Source organism: Haplochromis burtoni, unplaced genomic scaffold (genome assembly GCF_018398535.1).
Source record: "Haplochromis burtoni strain Fernald_Lab_line unplaced genomic scaffold, NCSU_Asbu1 Contig_2, whole genome shotgun sequence".
Taxonomy (NCBI): domain Eukaryota; kingdom Metazoa; phylum Chordata; class Actinopteri; order Cichliformes; family Cichlidae; genus Haplochromis; species Haplochromis burtoni.
Window position 1 is genome coordinate 3,045,936 of NW_024582363.1, and position 15,503 is coordinate 3,061,438.

At 38.5% G+C, this 15,503-nt stretch overlaps 1 protein-coding gene across 3 annotated transcripts; it reads right to left on the reverse strand.

The window, feature by feature from the left end:
* Positions 1 to 892: 892 nt before the first annotated feature.
* On the reverse strand, positions 893 to 15,460 carry ulk3 (unc-51 like kinase 3). 3 transcript variants are annotated; one of them, XR_006054066.1, is made up of 18 exons: positions 15,354 to 15,460; positions 14,644 to 14,786; positions 13,586 to 13,726; positions 12,869 to 12,989; positions 12,547 to 12,642; positions 12,282 to 12,425; positions 11,491 to 11,573; positions 10,073 to 10,228; positions 9,800 to 9,905; positions 9,618 to 9,658; positions 9,319 to 9,421; positions 8,519 to 8,583; positions 8,116 to 8,194; positions 6,618 to 6,658; positions 4,345 to 4,392; positions 4,150 to 4,213; positions 1,869 to 2,023; positions 893 to 1,758 (listed from the first exon to the last, which is right to left on the reverse strand). XR_006054066.1 is itself a non-coding variant. In XM_005913014.3 (17 exons), exons 2-17 carry the CDS (start codon positions 14,746 to 14,748, stop codon positions 2,007 to 2,009), a joined length of 1,410 nt encoding a protein of 469 aa, XP_005913076.1. In that variant the 5' UTR covers positions 14,749 to 14,786; positions 15,354 to 15,460; the 3' UTR covers positions 893 to 2,006. The 3 variants fall into 3 exon arrangements, 2 of the variants coding, with proteins under 2 accessions (XP_005913076.1, XP_005913077.1); XM_005913014.3 differs by having other exon boundaries at positions 893 to 2,023; XM_005913015.3 differs by having other exon boundaries at positions 893 to 2,023; positions 14,644 to 14,828; positions 15,354 to 15,435.
* Positions 15,461 to 15,503: the final 43 nt, after the last annotated feature.

The window sequence follows — 15,503 nt, forward strand, 5'->3', positions numbered from 1 at the left end:
AGGTGATTGTTATTAGCTAAATGAGAGCACAGAAAACAAACATTAATCTGAGTCCTGGTTTTGAAGACCGCTCGTAAACCTATGACAACCACAGCTGCAGTTTTTTAAGATATCAAAATACATCTCTTTCCGATTTTCACAAAACTTTGTCTTTTGATCTACTGATCCAGTTTTTAAATGGGCAATTTAATATTGGAAATAAGTTGGAAAAAGTGAACGTGACAGAAATAAAAAAAAGAATAATCAAAGAACTGTGGAAATCAAAATATCTTGGCTTTTAGAGTTTAGCATAAATTAAAAACACACACACACAGATTCATGCATTTCCATTAATGGAGCAGTACTGTGTTTCACTGGAAACTGCATGGTAAACACATCTTTCAAACTCCGAACTTTCACTTTGTAAGACAGGCCTTGTTTTCCCCCCAAAGAGGCAAAAATCTTATTTTGGGGGTGAGTGGGACAATCATTTTACTTTTCCAAAAAAGATAACAGTAAGCCAAAGCTTCACAGAATAAAAATGTGAATCTATCATGTTAGGTCTTCAACTGACATAATTTTGTGAAAAAACCTGGACGTAGCATTCTTGGCAAGAGATTATGCAGATGAAATAAATTCCTCACCATTCTCCAGTTTTTGTGACATTTTATTGAATCCGTTATCTCATCTCATGAATCATATTATTAACAAGTATTCTTACTTTTCCCTTCCCTGCCTCCCTGTCTCCACCCCTCGTGGACACGAGCCAGCTGTTTCTACAGAGCGCGCTTCCAAATGATGACGGTGGTGAGGAACCAGGAGCGCTGTTCACACGAAGACAAATAAATCTTTGCAAAGATTCTGAAAAATGAGTGTTTGCGACGTGCTGCTGACAAAACTTCAGACTGCACAATTTTTAAAGATTGTGATTTTATTTTGAGACAGAACTGTCATTTGTGATTTGTCATTTAATAAATACATATTAAAATTCACACTGTATAAAGAAATTAAATAATGAAACAGTACAGCAGAATGAAAATCTTGCAAACAAACATACAGTATAATATTTTTGATAATTGTATTAAAGCTCCCTTTTGGAATATTCAAATAAATGAAATCTAAACGGTCCGTGAAGACCTACAACAGCGAGGATCATTGGCTTGCCACCATCTATTAAGTTTTTTACCGTTTCACAGAGGCCCAGTTATGAAGGCTTTACTTGAACTCCACAACTCAGTGTATCCCTCAAATCTAAAGCCAGTGCCAAACCTAAGAAAATGCATGTCTAGTGTAAATAAGGCAGAGGCCGCACCTCTCCAGTTTTCCCCTCATAGCGGTGGAGAGAACTCCATCAGTGGAGAGAGCATGGTGAGCCTGTGGTTCACCCACAGTAAAGGCAGTGGGGGGAAAAGGGGGGTGCGGAGTAGTATGTAGCTGTTTGTACAGGCCTCTATATCATATATCGTACATATCATCTATACTATTTGCTGAAAATGCTTTTGAAACATCTGTATTTTCAGTTTTTTGCAGGTTTAGTTAAACTTCAAATACATTTGAATGTTCTACACCAAACCAAAATGCAACAGTGCCAGTTGCGTGTTGCCGTGACAGTGTTGTATTGTCATACAAGCTGTCCACCATTTACATATCAATGGTGTGTCAGTAGGAGGGGATTCGGGCTAAGCAGGGCAACAACAGTGTAAAGAACAGGGAACTTTCACATTCAGCAGTGTGCAAATCCAAAATTCAAGAGTTTCTTACCAGCCAACTTTTTTTCCCCTGAAAAATAATAAACAGAAGTTCACTACCTGTCCAATCATTTCATGTAAAAACTTTACAGCATCAGCCAAAACATTGACCACATTTGGCTGGCAAGTGCAATATCCCACCCAGATAGTGTACTCAGTTGGTTAGGATGTGGTGTGATTTGGCTACAGCAGAAAGCTGGTCAGGTGAAGGCTCTGTGTCCAACCTGTACACTGACAGACAGCCGAGGAGTTCCAGTCTTCCCACGGTGGCTGTCCTGTTTACTGCAAACAGCAGGCTGAGAAGACAGAAATGTGTCAAGCTCCACTTTTTCAAGATTACAACACATTTCCTACAACATTTGAAATAATTATTCTCTAAGGGTTCGGTAAACACATCTGGCACCCAAAATATGAAGAATATTTTCCAGAGTTGCTCAGGAAACTTTTATGTTATTCATTTCGACTGATTAAAGGAAAACAGTGTGTTAGACTAAACATCTTCAACATTTTTATAAAAACAACTCTTTATAAACATTTAAAGTTTATTTATAAATTAATTATCTAACTTAATGCGCGTTTGTGTTACTACCTATGAGCTTAAATGTGATGTCTTTCTCCTTCTCCTGCTGTGTACAGAAGTGCACATCAGCAGCCCAGGTGTTCTGTCTGTGCCACTGCATAATTAGCAATCACCGTTACACTACGTAGATATCACTTCATCAATCAGTTTTCTGAATCTAAATTCAATTGTGAAACTTTATTGAAAGTACAGGCAGATTAAAGACCAGCTAATGTCCGAATTGACTGCATCACATATTCAAGTCCTCACATGCGTCTCTGTTAGGTAATACTTAGGAGAGTCCAGGGCTGCAGTGCATGTGTGAAAAGTGCTTTAGTGTGTCGTCTCCTGTCCACTCTCCAGCATAGACAGACTGGCATCCCACTAAATCGTATATGTAGTATATGTATACTCTTCTTGTGTTTTTAATACTGATGTTATAGCAGTGACAGAAATTAATAATCATCTGCATTTAGAATAAAATGTACTCAACGCTTATTAGGCCTGCATCAGAATTCTGGCATGATCCCCATGTTTCAGATTTTTCCATGAAAATCCAATTGCTTATACTTGATTGTGTATTTTTTTTTCTTGCTGACATTTTCTGCATCAGGGTAACAAAAGAAGCTTTGTTATAGAAAATAATTCAATCTTCTTCTGAGGTGTTACAGCTCTAAACCAACTCATCTTTGAACAAAGCCAGTACAAACAGCCACTGACACTGATAAAATATAATTAATTTTGTAAACACACTAAATCGTGACCTTGGAGGAGATGCGAGTCCTCTTTTATTGTTTGTTGCTGCATGAGCCAAACAGAACATGTCCAGTCCTTTTCCATAAATAAACCTTTATGTAAATGGAGTTATCAGATATTCATCTGCCAAGACCTTCATTTCTATCCCCTGCTGGGCTACACTGATCATGCATATGATGCCAGTTTAAATATTCAGGGCTCCAGGCTTGTAAGGGAAAGGTGCTGTACATGGACTACCAAGACAGTCTGACATGTGAATTTTTAGAGGAGTTTAGAGATCTCAGTTCTCAGCAAAAGTTGGTTATGCTTATGTTGGTGTAGTCTAAGGTCACCAGACAGACTTGGGCGTAGCTGCGACCCGCTCTACTACAGCTGCTGTTGGATTAGTGCCAGCCAGGCTGACTGTGGTGTGGTTTTATTAAAATAACACCAGCAGAATAAGAAGCCACATTCTTCATGAAACTTAAACAGCCTCTACAGTCATCAGTTGCCTTCCCCCGTTCCTGTCTTTTTTTCTTTTTTAAATTCATAACTCCCCAGGAATCCCTAGCGGAGAACAGGATATTGTCCCGACTTTAAGTATTTACTATCCATCTAGGAGCAGAGCTTAGAAAATATGAGGAATTAGGTTTTGTCTACAAAGGTTACCACTACAGAAATTTGCAGATATTAAAACTTAACTTTGTGGAGACGTTTGACATGTAGCGACACAAAAGGAACAAAAAGCAACCCTTAAATAGAAGTTTCGAGTTTAGATTTTTTAAAGTTATTATTTTTTTCTTTGAATATGTCTCACTTTCACAATATAGGCTATACGGGAGGACAGGGCTGCATGGAAATAAAATGAAAGAGTCAGGGAGCCCAGCAGGGCGGCCAGAGCAGCAACAGAATGGCTCATATTTTACTAGTGGAAAAAACTTCAGTGAAAGGACATTTCATTGCAACTTGAGATGTGTGTTCCTCACCTACAGCAACTTCCACCACATCCCCTCACTAACATAACATATACTGTAGCTACTTATCAGAATGGCTGCAAGGTAAAATCAAAAAAGTAAAAACACATTTACGGGCAAAGTAATGATTACACAACACAACAGGGAGACTCACAACTTCTGACGGATTCTGCGAGAGATTCTCGATCCAGAGAAACGTCCCTTTGAGTCTCCTGCATCTGAAAAATTAACAAAACATGTATCTTAAGATCCTTGCCTCTGTTTTTTTTGTAAATCAAATGTTTTCTCATACAGTCTGGGGTCTTTCTTCTGCTTCACTTGAATGTACGCTGAAGGAGTGCATGCTTACCTTAATATGCTTTTTGAGGTATTCAGCTCTGCTCATGAGGCTTTTAATCTGATGAGATACAAAATTCCAATAAATTTGGTAACAGATACACAGTTACAACACAGGCACAGTGGCTTTCATTTTAAACATGTTTTCTACTCAGGATTTTAACTGTGCCTGCAGCATGAATCCAGAAGCAAGGCTGACTAGTTAAAATATAATCCATCCCATAGTAGATGAGATAACAGATTGTACAGATATTCATAGTTCCTAGACTTCAGTGATCCCCCTTTTCTCTGGTTTTTAATAAAAAGTCTTCTTTGTTATCAAAAGGCTGTAAAACAAAACACATTAGTACAACCCTCAGCTGTAGTTTGTGGTTACATAACACTAGTAATTCTCAGACAGCTTCCAGTATGACCATATAGTCTAATTTTTTACATTTTATTGTGACTTAATTGCCTTTAAGTGAAGTATACAGATGGTTAATTGTTTTTTGTTGTGTATTATGTATTTTATTTATTATTTACTCTACACTGTGCTGTTTTTGTGCATAAAACAAACAAACAAACAAACAAACAATAAATTCTGGATGCATGTTGGCAAAACCTGAATTAAATCAGATCAAACCAATCATCTCTGCAACTTAGTATTTCTATTTTTTGAAAAGATTTCATATGGCACACACGTGCAAGCGGTAACTGCTGTCATCACAAGGCTCGAGGGTGCTCTTTACTGTGGTAATCAGTCCTTTGGTGATCATGAAGGTTTTTGGCTGCACCTAATACCTAGTTGTACCCCCACTTTGTCACAATTTAAAGCCAGCTCTCTCAGGTCTTACTGGAGTAACATCTGAGGATCGTAATGACGGGAGACCTAAATTGATGACGTCCATAATGTCCCTTTAAAACACCAATCTTTGGAGCCAAATAATCATTCTGACCACAGGTTTTTAGTATCCGGCTCTGACCCCAACCTTATGTAGCCACAAAACTTTAATCACAATCCCTTTAATCACCAACTACAATAAATGTGGAACAAATCTACACGGGTAAGCAAAGTATATGGGGCATGCTGATAACTTGCAGAAATTTTATTACCAACAAAGGCTACAAGACAAAGAGATCCCATGTATGCTCAGCCATAATGACACTATGTCAACATACACTAGCTAGATCCAAGCTATGACTCACTACTGAGAAGCCAGAATATTGAATTACAGCTTTGAGAGACCAAAGTGTGCTCAACAGTAGATATGAACGCACATGGAGGCCAGCCATGGCAGCATGTGTTGGCTTTTTTAGGTTCTCACATACACACATGCTTTCAATCTAATACCCCAAACTCGCCTCCCTAATGCTGCATTAGATTATTACAGCCGCAGCTGAATTTACTTAAGACAAGCACCCATAAAACTTCAAATAGGGAGGTCTACACGGCCCATTCAATCCCCCCCCCTTTTTTTTGGCTTTGTTGTTGAAATATGGCCGTCTGTTGTTGGATCAGTTTCTGGATTAACAATCTTCACAAAAACAAAAGACTCCGGAGCTTTACCAACAGACATACACAACACCTCATCAATGCAAGAATCCAGGATCCTAATTCCTCAAAGTTACAGTAAGCAATCTTACAGGATTGCAGAATTTAGGGTTTTATTCAGCTTCGTTGAGGATGTTGGAAAAACATGGCTATTATTCCCCCAGGTTCTCGCAAGTGTAAGAAGATTAGAAATAAATAAATGGATGCTGACCTTCTTGACATTTTAGATTCATCACATCCCCACATTTTTAAAAACATTTCATTTTTAGCTGACTGACTTTAAAGTTGACATTACTCTTTTGCAACAGAGGCTTTCCAGCCTCTACAGTAACTGAAGTGGATTAGAAAAAACAATAGTCTATGAATGAGACATCTAGCTAAATTTTAGCAAAGTTTTTAAATTGTAAAACCAAAAAAAAAGCACCATAAAGCTTTATGTAACTGATAATTTGTCAGTATGTGTACCTCTGCAAGAGTGGTCACGTGACACACTGGTAATACAAGATATCCAATTATCTACGTGGACAGTGATCTATGGGTATGTTACAGGAACTATAGATGATGAATTATATTATTTGTTCTTTACCAAAAAACAAAACAAAAACAAAATCGTATTTGATGAGTGGAAAAAATGCTTGCAGGTCATGTGATGGAGTGTGTATTGTGGAAGGTGATCAGCTGAGGGCTCAGTGGAGGTAGGAGATTGTCGTTCCTACTGTGAGCACTGAACCAGAATCCCTTCCTCACACACTCACCTCGCTGTGGAGCAGCTCCCTCCTGCGGCCCTGGGGCTCGGCTGGCTCACCAAGAGGAGAAAAAAAAAGACATAAGAATAATGAGGAAAATAATGAGGAGATGAAGGGAGGAGAGAAGTCCAATACCTAATTACTTAGTTTGTTCTGGGAGAGGTCAACTACAAGACTGGATTTCACTAGTGAGGTTCAAGATGGGATGGTTTCTAATGTAGGCCAGTGTTTTCACCAACTACCATCCAAAAGAGAAGACTCACAGAAAATGGAGAGAGATGAGCAGTAAAAAGAGGAGTCTGTGGTAGTTAGGCATGATGGAAAGCTGTGTGGCAAAGAGCTCCTAGACAGTCAAAGAACCAATCTTTTCCCCCGACTATACTCCTCATGGTATCCTCTGCCACAACAAGGCTCCCTGACACTGGAGAGAGAAGGTGGTTGGGACTGCATTCACCAACCAACTAAACCAGTATAGCATAACAAATCTAAAAAAAAAAAAGCTATCAGCGTTATTCTACACGTGTAAAAATTTTCTTCAGACAGCTTTAGAAACTAATATCCATTTCAAGTGAAAAAGTAACAGTATTTTTTAATTGACCAGATTTGTTTCAAAAGCAGTATCTGAATGCTTAGAGCTCTTGTCTATTAGAAAGATAATAGTTTTTGTTTGTTTCCAGTGTGTAAACACAAATAAGTGAAGTGTTCTGTCTGAATGGGAAGCAGATGGCAAGGCTTTCATACCACACACAGGGTGCTGGCACGGGTCTCATCCCAGCTCAAAGCCACATCTGGATCACTCTATTCCACCTCTTCCATTGGGCTGATCTTCCAGATGAGCTCATGAACCCAGCCTAATGGACGCCAGGCCACAGACAGAGTCACTGGAGTCTCTTCTGTTACTCTGTCTGTCATACTAAGTGTCCCCATCTCGCTCCAAGTCTGTGGTTTCCCAGTCTCTTGTCTTTCACCCTTTCAGATTACCTTTCACTCTCCCCCGGTCACCCTTTCTTTGCATCCACCTCTCTAAAAGACCCTTTGTCATGTTTAGTATCTTTTCTTATTCTAGTTAAATTACTCTTTATTCACTCTCCAACGTCTTTCCCTTGGGGATCATTTTTCCTTAGCTATTTCTTGACCTAGCTATAGCCTCAACTCTAACTGAATTTCCTGAACTCTGAGTCCTAGCCTACTCATTATTACCCCACTTTACATAACTCTAAGTGCCAAGCTGCCTTTTAAAATTATTTTTCTTCAAAATCTTTCTTATTTTTCTCTCTCTAGTACCAAATATTTGCAAACACATGAACAAAGCTGCTACAGTCTCAGTGTGCAGAGAAAGTACCAGATAGAGGACTACAAGATGGTTTCATTGTCTTTGGTGACACTTCAGCATTCCCTATGCTTTAGCACTTTAGCTTACCTTAAGAACCGGTGAAGTGGCTCAGCAACCAACATCTATAAAAATCTGAATAACTGATGTTATAACGAAAGAAATGTATTTGTCTACCTGCTAGTCCCAACAGTAGTTCTCCTAAACACTGCTGGTACATATCCAGTGCCTCAAGGTCATCTGATCCACTCTCCTCCTATACAGGAAAGTTAGGCAGAAATTATTTAAGCCAGTAATTCAAGTAACTAAAAACTAACTAGCACCACTACTACTACTACTACACAATTTATTCCCTTCTTGTTGGCTGCTGAAACAACAGACACAAAACTGAAAAAACAAACAAACATTTGTTTGGTTCACAAATGAGCTTAAAAGATGTGGTTTGGATATCAATCTAAGAGAAGGGTTTGGTTTTTTACTCTTCCACTTAGGTCTTATTCTCCATTATATTGCCTTTACTTCACTTTGCCTTTATGTGTAACTACAGTGATGTCATCATCCCACAATAAACCCATCTAACCTTAGCAATGGCAGTAGAGGCCATCTCCAAAGCAGCTAGCAGACGTGGCTGATCTTTAGACATTTCTGCAAATGAAGAAAAACAGAAAACTACTTTGCATTGCTGTTGAATTTAGATGGACACACAGCGGAACTCATTCTACTGAAACATATGCAGAACTTTGAAATTAGCATGAAATATTGATGCATCTTATGACAAACCGTATTGTGGACACAGTGGTTTAGTTATATATTTGAGTAATTTTTTGAGCTTCAGACTGAAGAAGCTTCTCGATGAGAGGTAAAACGTCTTCAAGAAACCTAAATAAGTCCAGACACTTTTCTTTCCAAGCTCTTTAGACTACGATGACCTGGATGACTGAAAACCTTCACAGACATTTCACCTCCAGGACAAAGAGAAATGAACATTTTTTTCCTTCTAATACTGATTAAAGTTTTACATGTTTCATCTTTGCATGTTTGCTATTCTACAAAAACCCATTTTGAAGTAAACATCCAATTATTTGATCTAAGTTAAAAGAAAAATGATACACAGTGTGTGGCTAAACAAGGCTCAAGTTTGATTCATAGTGCAGCACTAAGTGAACCTGGACTTCACAGACATGTTGCTTGAATGAAGGCTGCAAAGACTGGTGTGTGGCCTTGGTAATAATGTGTGGTGTAAACATAGGATATTGATTAACAAGCACAGTGCTTATGTAAAACAAAATACAGCAGGCTACATCCAGCTTGGGAGCCATGTGGTGCCTCAGCCTCTGCCTGGAGATGTATGTTTTTTATTTTTATTTTTTGTTTCTTTACCTCGGAGGATGTCCCTGGAAGTCCGCGCCTGCTCGAAGCTCAGCCTGTTGTCCGAAGCTACCAGGGCTTTCAGCTCCTCAGCTCTGGACACATACTGCCTGACCTGTGGAAAGGCCGCTTACATTGACTTAACTTAATTACATCAACCACAACATATGGTTCTCATGCTCTCTATACACACATATGGTTTTCATAAAGAAGAATTCATTACAAGTGAGAGCCACTGGATTATAGGGAAAAAAGCAACTGAAAATAGAGGGCAATCCACATGTGAATGTGAGGACTGTTTTCAGGCCTACCTTTTGCCTGAGGGCCTCTTTACGTTGACAATTTGTTTCATCTAGGGAGGGCAAAGAAAAGAGATGTGTTGGTTTTTCATTTATTGAGTTTCCTTTGCCAGTTTATTGTGCTGGAACAAAGACAGTGCATCATAGTGGGCCTTAAGTCATAGACAGGATATTATGGTGGTTGTTGCTCTTACAATAAATAGCAGGGACAAAATGCTCAAGAGCACTGCAGTAAAGCGAGAGTGCTGCAGACCTCTCCCCCTCCTGGTCCTTCTGAACGGCCTGTAGGACCAGCTTTTTCTGGAAAGAAGAAACAGAAAGTGGTATTACTGATTGGAAACGGATACAAACGTCTATTCATTAACACCACACAGCGAAAGTATGTTTACAGACCTACAAACACATGTATAAAAGTCAGTCACATACAAAATATTTCTTGAAAATCTGGAATAATCCTAGTCTCTTACCGCTTTCACTATACTTTCTGCAGTTGGCATGTGCTCCATATCCACAAAGGGGTGGGTAAAGAACTCTGCAAAGGTAATCCGGGCATCTGGATTTCTCTCCAGCAGCCGCAACAGAAGGTCTCTGCAGTCCTTGGATACCCTGGCCCCGGGAGGGAGCTGATACAAAACACAACCTTATTGCATTGCATCCAATCGGCATGGCGATACAAGGAAAAAGGACAGCACATTGTTACCACAGACCCTCTGGTCTCACGTTGCTACTTTCTGTCAAAAGATGACCTTTAAACTTTCTGTGTGAATCCCTGGATAATGGGCCATGTGCTAATGCAATCAATTAAGTCTAAGCCTAATGTTTGATTCAAGAATCCTAGTGTTTTGAAAGTCCTCCAACATTAAAGTGCACGGATCGCGGATGCCCCAGTAGCCCATCACGTACAAAGGCTGGACAGAGGGTTTCATTACTGTCATGGGACCTTTGCTGCACGTCATTCCGCCCCTCTTTCCCCTTTTCTTGTCTCCATTAAAGAAAGGGTAAAACAAGCACATGTTTTCTTGATAATTCTTCCAATCTTAAGCCTAATGTGGTTTGCGCATGAGGCAAAAAATAGGACAAAGACACAAATAGAGTTATTAGTTACTAAGCCATTTAATTAATTATCTCTCTCTGTCTCTTTTTTAAGAGATCACAAGCCCTTGTTTTCTGTATGTAAACACAGTTTTCAGTCCCAGACTGCCCTCTTAAATCAGTATTTGTCAAATTCTGGAGTAGACCACAGAATCACTGCAGGAGAGGACAAATGAGAAGAGTAAAAGTATGGAATGAAGCTAAGAGAGGATAACATTTATTTAGGGAATAAACAAACAGCTTATGCTGCTGTCTTGATGTTTATTTCACTCAAATTCATCTAGTATCTTTTATTATTTCTCATCATTTAAAAGGTCATGTTCTTCAGCTTCCTAGAAGAGACATGTCAGATTGTCTTGAATGTTGTAGGTGATTTAAGAGGACCAGTCATGTTTCAGTAGAGCTTCAATTGCTGGTTCCTCTTGAGTGGAATAGTTTGCCATCTAGTGGTTAAATCCAGTACATGGGAGAAAAATACTTGCAACTGTTGTGTTTTCTACACAGGCCACCTACAGCATATTTCAGATTTACTGTTAGGAAATTATTACTATGCTATCTAATTTGAAGAAGATGTAATGATACATATCAATCTGGAAAACCTGATCAACCCCAATATACTATGGAGATACTGTACAAATGTAACAAAAAGCAATTTTTATAAACATAAGAAACATAACTATAGCATTCAGCAGGATTTCTACATCCATAGTTGGAATAGTCATTGTCATTTGCACATTTGCTCATAACCAGTGCAAGTTTTTCTAACACATTCACCAGATTGCTCATAACTTACTTCAATAGGTTGGTTGCTCCTGATCTTCTCCTCTAATTCAGCATATGACTTTGATGCAAATGGTGCTCTGCCAAACAATGCCTCTGTGTGCACAAAAACAATGGGCAGTAGATTATTACAAAAGAATAATTATGCAATAATTACTGAGTACTTCATAATAATAAAAATAAAGAAAGTGATTCAACTGAGCAATCTTAATAAACTCTTGCACACAGATACACAGATAGACAGACAGATAGACAGATAGATATTAAAACAAACAACTTGAATGTTGGATTTTATTGAAAAATTCTGTGCAAATGAAAAATTAAATTTATTCTACTTAGCTTTTCTAAAAAGCACATAATATAAAATATTCTTTTCATTTTGCACTGTACAGTGTCACACCGATAGCACACGTTACTGCTGTGTGCTATTACAATATTATTGCACAATTACTGCACTAAAAACCCATAAAGGGCTCTTCACCACTCTGTCACTTGATGATTAATAGTTCAATTCTACTTTTAGCCTACTGAGTGAGCTCTTTCAAGCCTGCAGGGTCAGTCAGCTGATTAGCCTTTTATTGCTGGAAAAGGAGTGGTGTCAAGATATTATAAATTACTATCAGAAGTGAGACACACAACATGGCACAGGACAGATTACACCAGATTCTGTGTACCCAGAACCACATTAGTTGCCAAGATGTCTAACACAAATGCATTACAAGTGACAAATGAAGCAAAGTATTCTTCATGTTGATGGCATTTCACATTCACAAGAGATAAAATATGTGAACACGCAGTACTTGCCATAGAGAATAACTCCTACAGACCACAGATCCACCCTGGAGTCATACTGCCGACGGCACACCATCTCAGGAGCCATGTAGAGAGGAGAACCTCTCAGGACACTCTGCTCGTCCCATGGGGACATGTATTGTGCAAAACCAAAATCTGTGGGCAAATTAGGAAGTAAATTACATCTGAAACTATCTGTTTATTCTCTACCAGTTGGCATGTTTACAGTAAAACATTAGCTTCCCGTGCTTGTTGTTTAGTGAGTGCATGTGATCACCTGCTAGTTTCAGGATAGAGCCGCTGAGCAGAATATTCTGGGGTTTCAAATCCAGGTGTGAGATATTTCGCTCATGAAGAAACTGGAGGGCACAAGCTGTTTTTGTGGACAGATGTAATAGCTCAGGATAGAATATGAATGCAATTTTATTCCACAAACAAGTATGCACAGCTGAAAAAGTTTTCGAATTGGATTTAATTTCCAGACTTCCTAAAACGGGTATGTAAAAACCTGCTTCATGCTGATTGCTTTCAAACAAGTCTCTCATCAAAAACATTCACATAAAACTTCAGCAATATTGTTTGAAATGGAAATCACCCACCAATCTGCTGCAGGAAGCGCCGAGTCACACTCTCAGGTAAAATCCTGCGACTGCGAATGAAGCAGGAGAGATCGCCACCAGAACACCATTCAAGAATCAAGTAAATATTTTCAGCATCCCACTGATGAAAAAGAAAAGGTCAGACACTGAGGGACAGAGTCGAAGCAAGAGTATTAGTTTTATTTCACATTTATTTCGTTAATATCTTTCTTAATGTTTTAAAAACATAAATATCAGCTAAAAAAGAAGAAAACAGGAAGAAAACATATAAACAGGAGAGAAATTATATAAAAAATTTATATAGAAAGTGATATCCAAACAATTAATGTAGAAAAAGGTGCAAATATAGTAAACACAATATTGTAAATAACAAAATATTTTAAAACAATTTATTATTCAATCTGGGAAAAGTTTATATAATAATATGGGTCTAGTGCCTTTCTGTTCCTTTTTCCTATTTTATTGATTTTTTTAAGTACCACAAATATTATTTACAGTATTTTTTTTTTTTTATTTTGGGAGATTGCTGCAACTGGTCCAGGGTGTATCCTGCTTCTCACCCTACAACAGCTGGGAGAAGCTCCCGCCCTTATATTCCTGAACTAGATGAACAGTTATTAAAAAGCCAGACAGATAATATGGGACACAAAACTCTGCTCATCAAAAAAAAAACCTTGCATAAGTACCAGCTATACTAAAACACATATATGAGCTTACCTGGAAGTCTTTCAGCTGCACTATATGAGGATGGCGCACAGTCTTTAGGATTTCAATCTCTGTGAGCAGATTTTCTGTGGAAGCCTTGTTAAGAGTCTTCTTTCCAACTACTTTAACTGCAACCACCTCTCGACTGTTCCCCTGCAAAACAAACAAACAAAAAAAGGTTTTAACAGGACTGCATAGTCATTTGAGAAATCAAGTACGCTCCATGACTAAAAAGTCCACAGAACCAACTTCAGCAGCAATGACTTGTGACCGTTTTCTGCATGACTACAGTTTCTCACAACATTATGGAAGAATTTTGGCCCACTCTCCTTTACAGTGTAGTTTTAGTTAACTGAAGTTTGTAGAAATTAATTTATATTCAGCTCTCTTAAGGTCTTGCCACGCTTTTAAATCGGGTTGAGCTCTGGACATTAACTGGACCATTTCAAAATCTTGCTTCTTTTCTTTTTCAACCATTCGTGACCAAATTAAGGCAATGCTTTAGCTATCAGTGATGTTATAATGATGTTGATATGCTGTGTTTTTTGCTAAGTAGGGGCTGTACATTATAGCCAAACATCTCCACTATGGCTTTGTCTGTCCAAAGGACATTGTTTCAGAAGTCTTTTGATTTGTTATGTGCCATGTTGATTTGAGAGATAAGAACCTTTCTCCTGATAACCCCTCTTAGCAAGACATATTATTCAGCCTTTTTCTAACTTTACCATCATGAACTTGAACATTTAACATGCTAGCTGAGGCTTTTGGAGTTAGGCTAGGCCTCCGTTAGGCTAGGACTCGGAGTTCAGGAAATTTAGTTAGAGTTGAGGTGACCACTTCTAAAAAACCTCAGCTTTTTTAGAAGTTGTCACACTTGCAGATGATCAATTAATCAAATGCACAGGGTTGCATGGACACCTGTCTAAACTTTCTTTTTGACATTATTATGCATAGTGCATAACATACTCTGTGTGAGCCTGAAATGCAGAAAGAATTAGGAATGTAAAATGTGTGGTATATAATCAAAATGACTAATAATACCCACATTTACATATCACAGATTAACTCACCTTCCTGTAGGCTTTGTAGACTGTAGCATATGTACCACTGCCCAGCCGCTCTGTGAGAATAAAGTCTGACAGTTTTGGAGGAGCAAAGCTGGAAGTTGATGCCATCTTGCCTCCAGCATGAGATTCTCCCACACAGATCTAAGCTGGAATTTAAGATCGATATGCTTCCTGTTAATACCAAATACCTAATTTTAACCAGCACGAAGAGAAGGAAGGGAAAGTCGTCAGTCTGACCACAGTCATATCGCTTCAAAACTATTGCAATAAAGCGTATTTCAAATATTCTATCAAATCCATGTTTATAGTATAAACATTTTATTGAGTTGGCGTCACTTATTCTTCTCTATCCAGGCAGGCAAATCAATAGTTTGGTGAAGACTATAGCTTCAGTTTACTTTCGGTTGTTGTATCCTGAATTCATGCCGAATTTCAGACAGGCTAATGAATGCTCGTCTAGCAAGTATTTATCATCTTAATACACAAAAGAACCGTAAACAGTTTTTTTTCTTTAAAAGTGCACACATTCCTGTTTGCCCTGTTAGCTTCAGAAGTTCTAGCAAGCTAACTTAGCACTTTTACATTATGCTAGTATGTACACAGCCACTAGATGTACTCGAAGTAAACCAATGCCCGGATTAAACACAGAGTATATACAGGTTTCCTGGTTCACACAAAAATAACAAATGGACCAGGAAATATCTGTCACGAACCTGTAGGCCAGCCGCAGCATATGAATGAGGAAAGTACTGTTTACATCCCTGCTGTTAGACTGTCTCATGCTGTACAGCAGCTGACGTCAACACGTATTAAAAATATGATACTGCCTCCTAGTGTTGATACTCCGTTACTGCAAGTCAAGG

Excerpts from the sequence above, each read along its gene's own strand:
- ulk3 (XM_005913014.3), bottom strand. The coding sequence starts at position 14,748 with ATGGCATCAACTTCCAGCTTTGCTCCTCCAAAACTGTCAGACTTTATT. Across the intron at positions 8,584-9,318 it reads TTCCAGGGACATCCTCCGAG|AAATGTCTAAAGATCAGCCA; the intron begins GTAAAGAAACAA and ends CTTCATTTGCAG. Across the intron at positions 4,214-4,344 it reads ACCTCAAAAAGCATATTAAG|ATGCAGGAGACTCAAAGGGA; the intron begins GTAAGCATGCAC and ends TTAATTTTTCAG.